Below are 13436 nucleotides of genomic sequence, written 5' to 3'. Positions count from 1 at the left end.
ACATTTAAGCACACTACAGATAATTTCAGTAATTTGTACTTTACCTCAGTACCATTCAGGTTCAGAGCACTCAAAGCAGAGCTTCCTTCCAAAAATGTTACCCACATTTTGTCTTCTACAAACCTTCAAAGTACATTGACAAATGTTGAAATGACAAAATATGATTGAACAACTTTGTTATCTATCATCTATTGACTATCTTATAAACCTTTCTAAATGAAGCAATAAAAAAAATCAAGGTAAAAATAAATTAAAATTTTCCATTTTAAAAATGAGCCTACTGATTTAGTTCATAGTTTCCATAATCTGTCATTACTATAAACCAGAAGACAAAACACAGTAAAAATGAAAATCATACAGTACAATTATTATTTCCCTCTTAGGAAACATAGTGGCACATTATTAGATATCTGCCTAAAGTACTCAAAGTTAAATCATATTGTGGCATATTTAAATCGTATTATCTGTCTGTATGAGTACAATATATTAGATGCAATTTTCTTTGCTTTATTTTTATTTTAGAGAGAGAGTTTGATTTTACTATCAACTCATTATCAAAGCCTTTTCCTTACATATGTCTTGGGCTTTATGGCATGTGAGAACAAATAAGAACCTATAAGAAGGAAGGGAGGGCTTGAACCTGCAAGTTGTTGACTTCCCTCCACTCCTCCTACTGGAAGGGCTCTCAACACTTTGCAGGATCTGACTACAGCTCTGGTCCTACAAGCTACTCCCTGTGATTTCAATGGAGACTAGGGTGACCAGGTGTGCGGTTTTCAACTGGAACATGCAGTTGAAAAGGGATCCCAGCAGCTCTGGTCAGAAGTGCTGACCGGGCCGCTGACTGTCCAGTTGATGGCGCTGCACAGAGGGGCTAGCACGTTCTCTGCTAGCCTCTACGTCGTGTGGCTCCTGGGAAGCAGCCGCCACGTCCCCCCTCCAGCAGCTGTTCACACACTGCCCCTGCCCCAAGCGCTGCCCCCACATCTCCCATTGGCCAATGGGAGCTGCAGGGGTGCACCTGTGGACAGTGCAGCGTCCAGACCCACCTGGCCATGTCTCTGCGTAGGAGCCGGAGCAGGGACATGGAGGCTGGGACTTCCCAGGAGCCATGCGGCGCAGAGGCTGCTTCTGGGAGCTGCTTGAGGTAAACATCGCCCGCAGCCTGCACCCCAACCTGGGCCCAGCCCTGATTCCTCCGCCTGCCCTCTGAACCCCTCGATCCCAGCCCGGAGCACCCTCCTGTACCCCAACCCTCTCATTCCTAGCCTTACCCCAGAGCCCGCACCCCCAGCTGGAACCCTCACCCCCTTCCACCCTCCAAACCCCTTGATCCCAGCCCAGAGCACCCTCCTGCATCCCAAACCCCCCATCCCTGACCTCACCCCTCTCGCATACCAATCCACTGCCTCAGCCTGGAATCCCTCCCTCACTCTGAACTCCTCATTTCTGGCCCTACCCCGGAGCCTGCTCCCCAGCCCCCTGAGCCAGCCCAGTGAAAATGGGTGAGTGAGTGAGGGTGGGGAGAGTGAGCAACAGAGGGATGGAGTGAATGGGAGGCATGACAGGGCCTTGGAGAAGGGGCCGGGCAGGAGCGGGGTGAGGGTATTCGGTTTTGTGCAAGTAGAAATTTGGCAAATCTAATGGGGACACCATCCTGGCCCTAGGACTCAGCTCACTCCTTTGAATCCTTTTAGCATCCTTCTCCCCCCTCACCCTATAAGGGGGACAGAGGTTCCAAAGGGGGATGCTGGCATTTGAAAGCCACAAGGTCTCCCCCCCTATCCCATGGGCACAAGGCCCATCAGCAAAATCCCAGAAGTAAAAAAATGTTGGAATGATCCCTTTTAGCCTTTAATTACAATGGATCCAACTGAAAGTTGTGATGAACTGAGATCCCTACCACATATTATTACTAAAACTACTTAACTGTGCTTCCATGATGCTGCGAGGAAGGTGAATAAACTCACAAGGCCTCTGCCGATTTGGCCCCAAGAGAAGAAAAAATTCCCTCCTGAACCCCAAAATGGGAAGACCCACAGCACTTGCAGAACACAGTTCCAAAACTACAGTTACGGGGAGTGGGGATGGGGCTGCTAAAACAGCAAGAAGAGGCCCCACATGGCCTAGGCTAGGGTTTAAATTAATGAAAGGGGAAAGAGGGGTCACCCCTGCATTTTCCTGCAACCCCTTCCCCCCAACATGTGTTCTCTTCTCTCCCTCCCCCCTTCTATTGGGGCTTTCCCAATCACCACCATTCCCATCAAGTTTTCCCCCTATTGAGGTGGGTGGGTGGTAGGTAGGGCTGCTGATTCTGATAAGATCAAGCTTGGGGAAAAAAAAAAAACCCTTGTATTTTTGGTAATGCATTAGGTTACTATTGGTCAACCCTGATAACTAAGCCAGAAAATGTGTGTAGGGCCTGGAGGGAGTACTATATTTAATATTAATTGGGGAATCTCCTCACCACATTTCAATATACTTTCTTCAGTATTTCCATGTACCATTATTGTACGAGTAAGATTTATCCCCACCCTTTCATAAGAACTTAGCAGAAGAAACAATCATGGCCCCATTGAGTTCAAGGACAAAACTCCCACTGACTCATTGGGGCCAAGATTTCACCCCAGACTTTCACGATATAAAGCTCTGATCCAGGTTCATCTGTGCAAGAAGAATCTTACACCTGGCTGCAGGGTGGATGGATTTAAATCAAAGCAATTTAAATCACCACTTTTAATCATGATTTCAATCAGCAAGCGGGAGACTGATTTAAATAATTGATTTTAATCATGCTTTGCATTGGTACTTTAAATCTTTCTTTAGAAATTAACTATTCTCATTGGTTGGCAATTAAAACAAGTTGTTTTGCAACTAAATATTGCCTTTACACTAAGTTTGGTATACATATATCAATTTAAGCAGCTGTATAGCTTAACAATTCATTCATAGTCTTAATTTTTACTTCCTTATATTTTTAGAAAATGGTGAATGATGGATTTCTTTAACAGATTAATATTTTTTTTTACTTGATTTGTTATAAGCTGTTTGGATGTAAATTAGAATTTTATTAAAAATTCATAAAAATGTCATTTTAAAACTAACTAGTTAAATAAAATTATCTTAAATGTGGAAGAAAAAAGAAGTTTTGCATTTTTGTATTCAAAACTTAACTGATTTATTAAACAAAGGAATCTGTAGGTAGTGAATTGAACAGATTGCTTCTAGTCACGTTCAAGATTTTAATACTAGTAGATCTCAATCTCTAGTAGATTGGAAAAAGAAGAAAAAAAAAGGTTACTTACCTTCTCGTAACTGTTGCTCTTCGAGATGTGGTGTTCACGTCCATTCCACATTAGGTGTGCATGCGTCGTGTACATGAGCGTCAGAAACTTTTTCCCTTAGCGGCTCCTGTCGGGGCCCCCTGAGTGGCGTCACTATGCCATGCATATATACCCCTGCCACCCGACCCCCTCCGGTTCCTTCTTGCTGGCGACTCCGACAGAGGGATAGGAGGGCGGTGGTGGAATGGACGTGAACAAAACATCTCAAAGAACAACAGTTATGAGAAGGTAAGTAACTGTTTTTTCTTCGAGTGCTTGTTCATGTCCACTCCACATTAGGTGAATCACAAGCTTACCTCTGGAGGAGGGTAGGAGTCACAGAACAACTGATTGGAGGACCGCTCTGCCAACTGCCTCATCCTCTCTGGCCTGCTGGTTGACCTTGTAGTGGGTCGTGAAGGTGTGCTCCGAGGACCAGGTGGCTGCTCTGCAGATCTCTTGGATCAGGACTTGTGTCAGGAAAGCCGTGGAAGTCGCTTGCGCCTTGGTCGAGTGGGCCATAACCGCCGGGGCCGGAACACATGCAAGCTCATAGCACGCCTGAATGCAGCTTGTAATCCAAGAAGAGATCTGCTGCGCCGACACCGGGAGGCCTTTCATCCTCTCGGCTATGGCCACGAACAGCTGCGTGGATTTACAAAAGGGCTTGGTGTGCTCCAAATCGACGCCAGCACTCAACGGACAGCCAGGGTGTGTAGGCTGCGGTGACTTGGGTCCATATGGGATTTTGGGAAAAAACACGAGCTGACAAATGTCCTGGCCCAAATGAAATTGCGAGACCACCTTAGGAAGGAACTTGGGGTGCGGTCAGAGCTGCACCTTATCCTTGTGAAATACTGTCTACGGTGGCTCAGAGGTGAGAGCCCTCAGCTCAGACACCCTTCTGGCTGAAGGTAATGGCCACCAGAAATGCCATCTTCCAGGAAAGGTGGAGGAGGGAGCACATAGCGAGGGGCTCGAATGGGGGTCCCATGAGCTTAGAGAGGACCAAGTTATGGTTCCAAGGAGGGACGGGGGGGGGGGGGGGTGAGTACGGAAACATCCTCTCCAATCCTTTAAGGAACCGTCCCACCACTGGGTGGGAAAACACCGAGCCCCCCGAAAACCCCAAATGGAAGGCGGAGATGGCCGCCAGGTACACTCTGAGTGAGGATGGGGCTAGCCCTTGCTGCTTGAGGTGCAGGAGGTACTCCAGAATGGCCTGCACTGGGGCCTAACACGGCTGCACCTGTCGGGGCTCACACCCACACGAGAACCTCTTCTACTTGGCCACATAGGTAGCCCTGGTAGATGGCTTCCTACTGCCAAGCAGAATCTGCTGCACAGGAATGGAGCACTGGCTCTCCAAGGCATTTAGCCACAGAGCTTCCACACCATCAGGTGTATTGATTGCAGGTCGGGGTGGAGAAGCCGCCCGCTGTCCTGCGTGATGAGGTCCCGGATTAGGGGGCAGGACTACCGGGGCCTCCAATGACAGCTCTAGGAGCATTGTGTACCAGTGCTGGCGGGGCCACGCCAGGGCGATGAGGACCACCGCCCCCCTGTCCCTGTGTACCTTGAGCAGGACCTTGTGTACCAAGGGGAGCGGGGGGAAAAGCATACATCAAGCCTCCTCCTCAAGGGATCACAAATGCATCTGCGACTGAGTCCGGGCTGTGGCCCTGGAACGAGCAGAACCGTGGGCACTGGGCATTGGCCCTGGGGGAAAACAGGTCTACCCAGGGAAACCCCCGTCTGTGGAAGAGCAAAAGCATGATGTCCGGTCAGAGCGTCCACTCATGCATGCAATACGACCTGCTGAGGTAGTCTGCCAGCTCGTTTTGCACCCCCGGGAGATACGATGCCTCGAGGTGAATGGCGTGGGCTATACAAAAGTCCCAAAGGAGGAGAGCCTCGTGACAGAGCGACGAGGAAAGGGACCCACCCTGCTTGTTTATATAAAACATGGCAGAAGTGTTGTCTGTCAGAACGGTCATGCTGTGACCAGTCAGAGTGGCGTGAAAGGTCTGGCAGGCTAGACGAACCGCCCTGAGCTCCTTCACATTGATATGGAGTGACCGCTCTGCTCCGGACCACAAGCCCTGAGTCCTGAGTCCCCCAGATGAGCCCCCCCCATCCGTGGTCTGACACGTCTGTCACCAGCGTCAGGTCTGGTTGTGGGGTGGCAAAGGGGATGCCTTCGCAAACCACAGGCTGGGACTGCCACCACAGCAAGGAGTCCAGCACATCCCTTTGGGCTGTCAGTACCAAGTCCAGGGGGTCCCTGCCTGGGCGGTACACCCGAGCGAACCACGCCTGCAGAGTCCTGAGTCTCAGTCTGGCATGCCTGACCACGTGCGTGCATGCTGTCATGTGGCCCAGCAGCCGCAGGCAGCACCTGGCCATTGTTGTTGGAAACTAGCCCAGGGAGGCCACCGTTTACTGGATGGCCCGGAATCGGGATACTGGAAGGCTTGCCTTGGCCTGCACCGCGTCCAGGACCGCTCCTATGAATTCTACTCTCTGCGTGGGCACGAGAGTGGACTTGGGGACATTGTTCTGCGAGCTGGGGCTCCTGGTCAATCTCAGGGCCACCTCCACTCAGTGGCCCCGCACTTCCGCTTTGGATTGACCTGGCAGGAGCTGGTCGTCAAGGTACGGGTAAACCCGGACCCTCTGCCTCCGTAAGAAGGCCGCCATCACCGCCATGCATTTCGTGAATACCTGTGGGTCCGCGGCTAGACCGAACGGGAGAACCACAAACTGGTAATGTTCTTGGCCAATGGTAAAGTGCAGGAACCGCCGATGTGCTGGGTGGATGGCGATATGAAAGTATGTGTCCTTCATGTTGAGGGCAGCGTACCAGCCTCCCGGATCCAGGGAAGGGATAATGGTGCCCAGAAAGACCATGCGGAACCCTGCCTTGACCAGGAACTTGTTGAGCCCGCACAGGTCTAAAATGGGACGAAGGCCCCCTTTGGCCTTGGGGATGAGGAAGTACCGGGAGTAGAAACCTTTCCCCCCTAGGCCGTGCAGCACCGTCACTACCGCCCCCACCTCTAGCAGTGAGCCAACCTCCTTCTCTAGGAGATGCTTGTGAGAGGGGTCCCTGAGGAGGGACGGGGAAGGAGGGTGGGAAGAGAATTGTAGCGAGTACCCATTCCGTACCATGCGTAAGACCCAACGGTCTGACGTAATGCTGGACCACGCATGGGAGAAACGGGCCAGGAGATTCAGGAAACAAGGGGACAGATCCGGTGACTGGTCTGGTATGCTGTCCTCAAGTGCACCTTCAAAATCCTGGCTTAGTGCCCGGCTGGGATTTGTGCTGACCTGGCGCATTATTGTTATTATTGCGCCATCCTGTTATCCCTGCCTCGCCTACAGTAAGGCTCATGCCTATGACGAGGCTGGTACTGGTGCTGAGGGGGAGACTGCAGCTTAAAGGGCTTCCTCTGCACCACCAGGGTGTGCATAGCCAGTGACTTAAGTGTAGCCCTCGAGTCCTTGAGGCTATGCAGCCTCGTGTCTGTCTGGTCCGAAAAGAGCCTGGACCCTTCAAAGGGGAGGTCCTGAAGTGTATTCTGGATCTCAGGCGGCAGGCCTGACTCCTGCAGCCAAGCCGAGCACCTAATGACCACCCCCAACACAATTTTTCTGGCCGCCACGTCTGCTGAATCCAGGGAGGCCTGGAGAGAGGTCTTAGCTGCTGCCTTGCCCTTGTCCACCAGGACCGTAAACTCCCGTTGGGAACCTTGTGGGAGGTTGTCCTTAAACTTCCCCACTGCTGCCCAGGAGTTAAAATTATGCCTGTTGAGGATGGCCTGCTGGTTAACAATCCTCAACTGAAGGCCCCCTGAGGAGTACACCTTTCTGTCAAAAAAGTCCAAGTGTTTTGCCTCCTTGGCCTTAGGTGTCGGGACCTGTTGTCCATGGCGCTCCCTTTCGTTCACTGCCGAGACCACCAGGGAGCACAGACTTGGGTGGCAGAACAAGAATTCGTAGCCCTTTGATGGGGCAAAGTACTTGCGCTCCACACCTTTGGCTGTTGGAGAACTGGAGGCCAAGGTCTGCCATATAGTCTTATAATTCGATTGGATGGTCTTAATGAGCAGGAGCGCCATTCTACATGGACCTTCGGGGCTCAAAATGTCCACAATGGGGTCCTCCTGCTCAACCGTCTCCTCAGCCTGCAACCCCAAGTTCTGGGCGACCCTACACAGTAGCTCCTGGTGGGCTCTGTGGTCTATGGGTGGAGGACCAGACACGCCTCATCTGGGGATGACGAGGAGATTAGCAGCTGCTCAATCCCCTCTGGCTGGTCCTCCTGCTCCCCTTCTTCCATGGGAGGGGCCTCCGGCTTGAGCCGGGGCGGGAGACCTTGGGGCGGCACCAGACTCAGTGCTGGTCTCTCCGGTTAATCCTAAGGGGATGCTGGAGGCCTGGATACTGTAGCTTCCGATGCCATTGGGCATTGGTGCGGGGACCAGGACCACTGCACCGAGTAGCTCGCCCTGGACAGGGCCCACTGGCGCTGTTGATAGGTCCAAGGAGTCCAGAAGGGCCAATGACCTGGTGGCCCCCATTGGGCTTGCCACCCCGTCTAAGGGTCCTTGCTGTCTGGAGCACAGTGCGAGTAACTGTAATGGCCAGAGTCGACGTCGGACTGCAGCGACGCCGACAGTGAAGGCCACGGCGGTGCCGATGATCTCTGCCAGCGGGAGGTCGACGAGTGGCTCCTAACGGAACGGGAGCGAGACCGGTACCGATATACCCGGGACAGGGAACGGCACCGGTGTTTTCAGGACCAGGATCGGCATTGGCATCTGAGGGAGACCTCCAGCGAGGGCTGTCTCGACTCCTCCCAGTGCCAGTCTCTAATCGGTGCCGCAGAGCGTCGTCCCTCTTCCGTTACTTCCTCGAGCCAACCCACTCCCGGTACCGCGACTTCCTTCTGAGTCGCAGGTAACTGGGAGTCCGCAGACGTGGAGCTCAACCGGGACCAACTCCGGGAGCGATGCCTGGGCAGTGTCCTCAAACAGCACACCATTGCCGGCTTACCCGTCGATGGCACCCATGGCATGGGTGCCGGAGGATTCTCCCTGTACGGGAGGGGGCTCGTCGCCAACAGCTGAATGAGGTCCTTTGCCGCCTCAAAGGTGCCAGGCGTGGAGGGCTGATCCATTAAGTCCTCGAGCCCATTGTCTGCACTGAGCTCACTTAGGCCTGGGCTTGGTGGGACATATGGTGCTGAAGCCACCGGTGCCAGCGCCGGGACAGCGGCCTTCCCACTCTTATCTGTGCTCGGGGCCTTCGAAGGCGCCGGCCTCCTATGCGGGGAACGTTCGCACCTTCCTTTTGGCTGCGCCATGGGCCGCATTGGGGAGGATGAGCCATGCTGGGGCCTAGTCTGGCGCTCTGGGGCTGACAGCTTTCGGTGTTTATCCGGTGCCGGGTCTCCCAACAGCTCCAGGGCACTATGCACCGAGGAAGCCAGAGCAGACGTCAGGTGCTCCGGGCCCGGTGGCTACAATGCAGCTTCCATCAACAATTGCTTCAAACGAAAGTCTTTCTTTCTTTCTTTGTTCTTGGCTTGAACGCCTTGCAAATCTTACACCGCTCAGTTTGATGTTCTTCAACCAGGCAACATAGACACGAGCCGTGGGGGTCACTAACTGGCATAGGCTTGCAGCACATGGCACAAGCCTTAAACCTATGGGCCTGTGGCATGCTCTGTGGCCCGAGGCGGGTGCTGAAAGCCTCCAAGCACCTAATCACTTAAGTGTCCACAACAAAGGTATGCTAAGTCACTGATAACAGCTATCTATGAGAAAGGCTAAGGGACTGCTCTCATACAAAAGAGAGAGGTTGTTCCAACGCCGCCACGGACGGTAAGAAGGAACTGGAGGGTGGTCGAGCAGCAGGGGTATATATGCATGGCGCAGGGGCCCCACCGGGAGCCGCTAAGCGAAAAAGTTTCCGACGCTCATGCACGTCACGCGTGCACACCTAATGTGGAATGGACATGAACAAGCACTCGAAGAAGAACAAGGTTTCCTGCTTTTTATAACTCCTAATTATCTCAACTTTCAGTGAACTAGACATTGAACTGTACTAGCTGAATAAACTGAAATGAAGACAATTATCTCTTTGTACCTGCAGAAGAGGCTACTGGTGTCAAAAATGGACTTAGCTCTTGGTTCCAGGTGCTTATCCAATGACTTCCACCAGTTCAGTAGCTTGACTTGCTTTAAAACTTGGGCAACAAACACATTCTGCTTAATAATATTTTTTAATTAATTTAAATTATTTTAATAGATTACAGTAAATTTAGGTCTTAACATAGGTTTTCATACTTTCAGATTTAAAGGTTTATTTTTAAAAAGAAAAGTGTATTTAAATAAAATATCTTTTAAAATTAAAACAATCATGTATTTTTATCCACTCTGTGGTAGGCTGAAGAGTTTATGGAGTTACAGGTCATATGCTAGGTGCTGCCCTAGAGCCACTTAAAATTTCTGGTATGTGAAAGTATGGGTGACAGGGTGGTGCGCAACCCTTCCCAGCATTGAGATTAATAAAGTTGCGGCCTGCAGCTTAAAATCCATCCATGTCTGTCCTCATTCACTGATGTATCCAGATCAATATATACATGGTAAGGCTACAAAAGGAAATGATCATAAGATTAGGTTATGTGAGCCCCATGATTTCCCTTTTCAGCTGTCTCCATTGATAAAGTATCACTACTAAGCTGGACAGCTTCTTTGGCAACTGATAAATTAGTTGCCACCAAAGATGCATCCAGGTTGCCAACAGATAACTAAGCAGGGCACATGACAAATCCACCCTCCACCAGCCAGTGGGTAGTGGATGGGAGCGAAAAGAAGGAAGCAAAACAGAAGACAAGAGAAAAGTCAGATATAGGGACTCCTCTAGATCTTTTAAGTCTCACTTCCCTGCCAACAACCATGATTTTGGTTTCCTTCTTCAGGTTTGTCAAGATGCCACTTGAAGTCAAACTGACCTGTTTGAGTACTCATTATTTAACAAGATTAAAGTACAAACTGACTTTTTTCTACTCTGTATCTTCTATTTCCCCTTATATTCAGTTTTGTAAGAATTGCTGTTTTTATCATCTGCCACCTATCCCAGAGAGACTACAGATGGACTTAGTTGCTTATCAGTTTTCACCACATTTGTCCCCAGTGTTAAATTAGTGACTTTTGCTAGATCCTATTTTAAAATAGTATCTTTTCAACCCTTTGAACATTGAAGATGAATGGAACTGTTCTTAGCATAATGAAATAATATAACAACATGTCTCTCTTCCTTCTTCCATGCTACTCAGCACAAGGTCTTTTCTCCTCTCAGGTCCTTCTATGCCCACCAACGTCCCCATCTATTTCCCCTTGGTTGCTGGGAAGTTTTCCTGCACAGAGCCTATCTAAGCGCATATTTAGATTATATTTCTCTCCCAAGCCATGATATGGCCCACCCTCCACTGGCCAACTAGATACCAAATAAGTTTCCGTGGGAAATGCATCTAGGAATTAGTTTCCAAAGGTTAATATTTTGAAATTAAGTTTAAGGGAGGGGTAGAAATAGAACCCACCACCAATTTTTGGCTTTACTTTTTTTTCCCCATCTCTTTTGGATGGAGGATGGAATAAGGCCCTTTAAAATAAACCAACCCACTAATATTGATTGCTCTCATCATTGGCCACAATTTAAACAGACTGAATTTAGACATTTTCTCAATTCTAACAATGAAGTAAATAAAAACACAAATGCATCCTAAGAACATCAGTTCAGAAAGTTTATAGGAAAGTTGATAAATAATAATAAAGAGTATTGTTTAAATGGTAAATAGAACTGTTCTAACCTTATAAGTATAACTTCACCATAGGTTGCAAACTTTTGAAGAAGTTCATCAATCAAAATATCATCAAAATAGTTTTCTTCTGGTGAAGAGCTTTTGATGGAGACCATTACAGTACCATCAGGTGGTCCCTGCACAGCAATCACCTCCTTATAAATTTTCTGTCTCTCTTCTGCCTCAACTTCAAATATATCTATGTCAATCAGTGCAACAACAGGCCTTAAAGAAATATACATACATATATATGAAAAGTTAGAAAACATCAGAGTGACTGAGGAATACAATAATAAAGCAAAAGCATTACATTTTAAATGGTTAAGAGTAATACAGAAAGTAAAGTTTAAACCTATGATCAGACGTTTTCAGCTCTGCTTTTCCATAGTGCAACAAAGTACCAGGATTCCATGTGTAAAGGATATTACTTTCATCCTGAAAACTAGCATTCAGAAGATCCAGGTCTTCAGCTATAATAAGCATAAAAGAAAAAAAAAAAAAAAAAAAGAGTGACTGTATGGACAGGCTAAAAAAAAATAAAAATCTAGATATTAAACCAAACTGAAAACAGGATGGGGGAAATTGGAGGCTCTTTTACTTTACACAAATGCCAGTAACTGATATTGAACTCTGGCTACTGCCATGCAATGTTACAACATTGCACACAAAAACAAAGGCAAAGGCAGGCATATAAAGAAGAACGAGGGCTATATATACTTTCTTGTTCAAATGATCTAACAAAATGAACAATTACTTTTTTCTGGTGTGAATTCAGTAGTAATCCTGAAACATTTTAGGAATTATGAATACTGCTGGAAAGTTACTATAAGTAATTTAAATTGATATTGAATTAAAATTAAGTAAACTCGCAAACCTGATCGGTCAAATGGCCATTTTCTTCTTCTCCAAAGAATACGATCTGTCCATGCTGGCGTGCGACATTTTTCACTGGTGTCATAGTCATCAGAAAACAAGTCATATTTGTATGTAGGTGCAAAAGTTATCTTTCCCTCTAAAAATCCCCTAAAGATCTGCATAAACAAAGACATTCTGAGTCATACTAAAAGACAAAGATGGGAAACCATTGTGGAAAACTTAAGGAAATTAATCAAAACTCTGTCTTCTTTCAATGGTAGGAAAAGACTGAGCCCAAGCACGTCTCTCAGAAGAATGTGAATCCATCTTCCTATTCTAACTTTTGAATGCATCCTGCATCAGCAATAGTCTAAGAACTTGTCTATATGGCACAGCAAAGCATACCAGACTGGTGTGATTCATAAAGCCACTAATGTGCTGTGCTTTAACTGCCCATGTAGACTCTGTTGGCACCATCTAAAAAGGTATGTAGTTTGCATTAATGTAGTCCTGTATGAAACAGAACTACCTCAGCATGAACTAGGTACATTTTAGAGTGCGCCAGCAGGGTCTATATGGGACAATTAGAACACAACATGCTAAGCATTCTACAAATCACATCCTTGTGGTGCACTTTGCTGGCTCTGTGTGAACAAATACTAGGACTAGATACTGATCTACATAGAGCGGTCTATCCCATTATAGCAACATCTATATTTCTAAGCAGAAATGTTTACACGAGAGGTGCTTGCCTGAACAGAAGATGCATCCCATCAATGTCTCCCAACAAGTTACTAAAACCAAAAATGTCTTAATGTCTTAAGGGAAGAGACATGGAAGAGCAGAAATACAATAAGTGCAAAAAGATAATACTGTTGTATTCTTGATCAACGCACAAAAATACAAGAAAAGGAAAATTCTGAGATTTCTTTGAAATCTGTCAAGAATGCCTATAGAATTTAGGAGCATAGGTCCTATTAAGCATCACTAAATCTCTTAGGCACTTTTGAAATTCTCCCCAATAACAAATAAGACCAATTAATCTACTTCCCTAAAAGGCAGAGAAGCTCTCTCACTGGTAAAATGTATGCTACATAAGCAAGAACTGAGTCAACTGCTACTTTGAACTTGGTTTTGCGTTTGGCAGTCTCAATAACGTTAGAGGAACCCTGAGATATGAATTTAACTTTGATCCCCTAGCCAAAGGCTGACCTCATAAATACAGTATTTGTCGGTTTTTCTTGTTTTGAAGGGACACAATCAACTTGAAATCTAGTTAATTTAAAAAAAACAAAACGAAATCCAATTTAAGTAGTTTCTGCTACTTTGTCAGGGAAATTCAGAGGTGGGCAATTTTTGTTTTTATAATATTCCTTTATTAAAGA

At 47.6% G+C, this 13436-nt stretch overlaps 1 protein-coding gene across 9 annotated transcripts in view; it reads right to left on the bottom strand.

Annotated features, from left to right (window-relative positions):
- SYNJ1 (synaptojanin 1) overlaps positions 1 to 13436 on the bottom strand; it is a gene marked incomplete at its 5' end in the record, with an annotated part of 107461 nt that overhangs the window by 41239 nt on the left and 52786 nt on the right. For all 9 annotated transcript variants that reach the window (XM_084651697.1, XM_084651701.1, XM_084651702.1 and 6 more), the window contains 4 exons: positions 45 to 123; positions 11206 to 11421; positions 11549 to 11666; positions 12071 to 12227. In XM_084651697.1, coding sequence (XP_084507823.1) covers positions 45 to 123; positions 11206 to 11421; positions 11549 to 11666; positions 12071 to 12227 — 570 coding nt within the window. The remainder of the gene's footprint in view (positions 1 to 44; positions 124 to 11205; positions 11422 to 11548; positions 11667 to 12070; positions 12228 to 13436) is intronic.

This window comes from Lepidochelys olivacea, assembly GCF_965140295.1.
Source record: "Lepidochelys olivacea isolate rLepOli2 genome assembly, chromosome: 1".
NCBI classification, from domain to species: domain Eukaryota; kingdom Metazoa; phylum Chordata; order Testudines; family Cheloniidae; genus Lepidochelys; species Lepidochelys olivacea.
The sequence above is the reverse complement of the archived record's forward strand: the minus strand, read 5'-3'. Positions and strand labels throughout refer to the sequence as shown.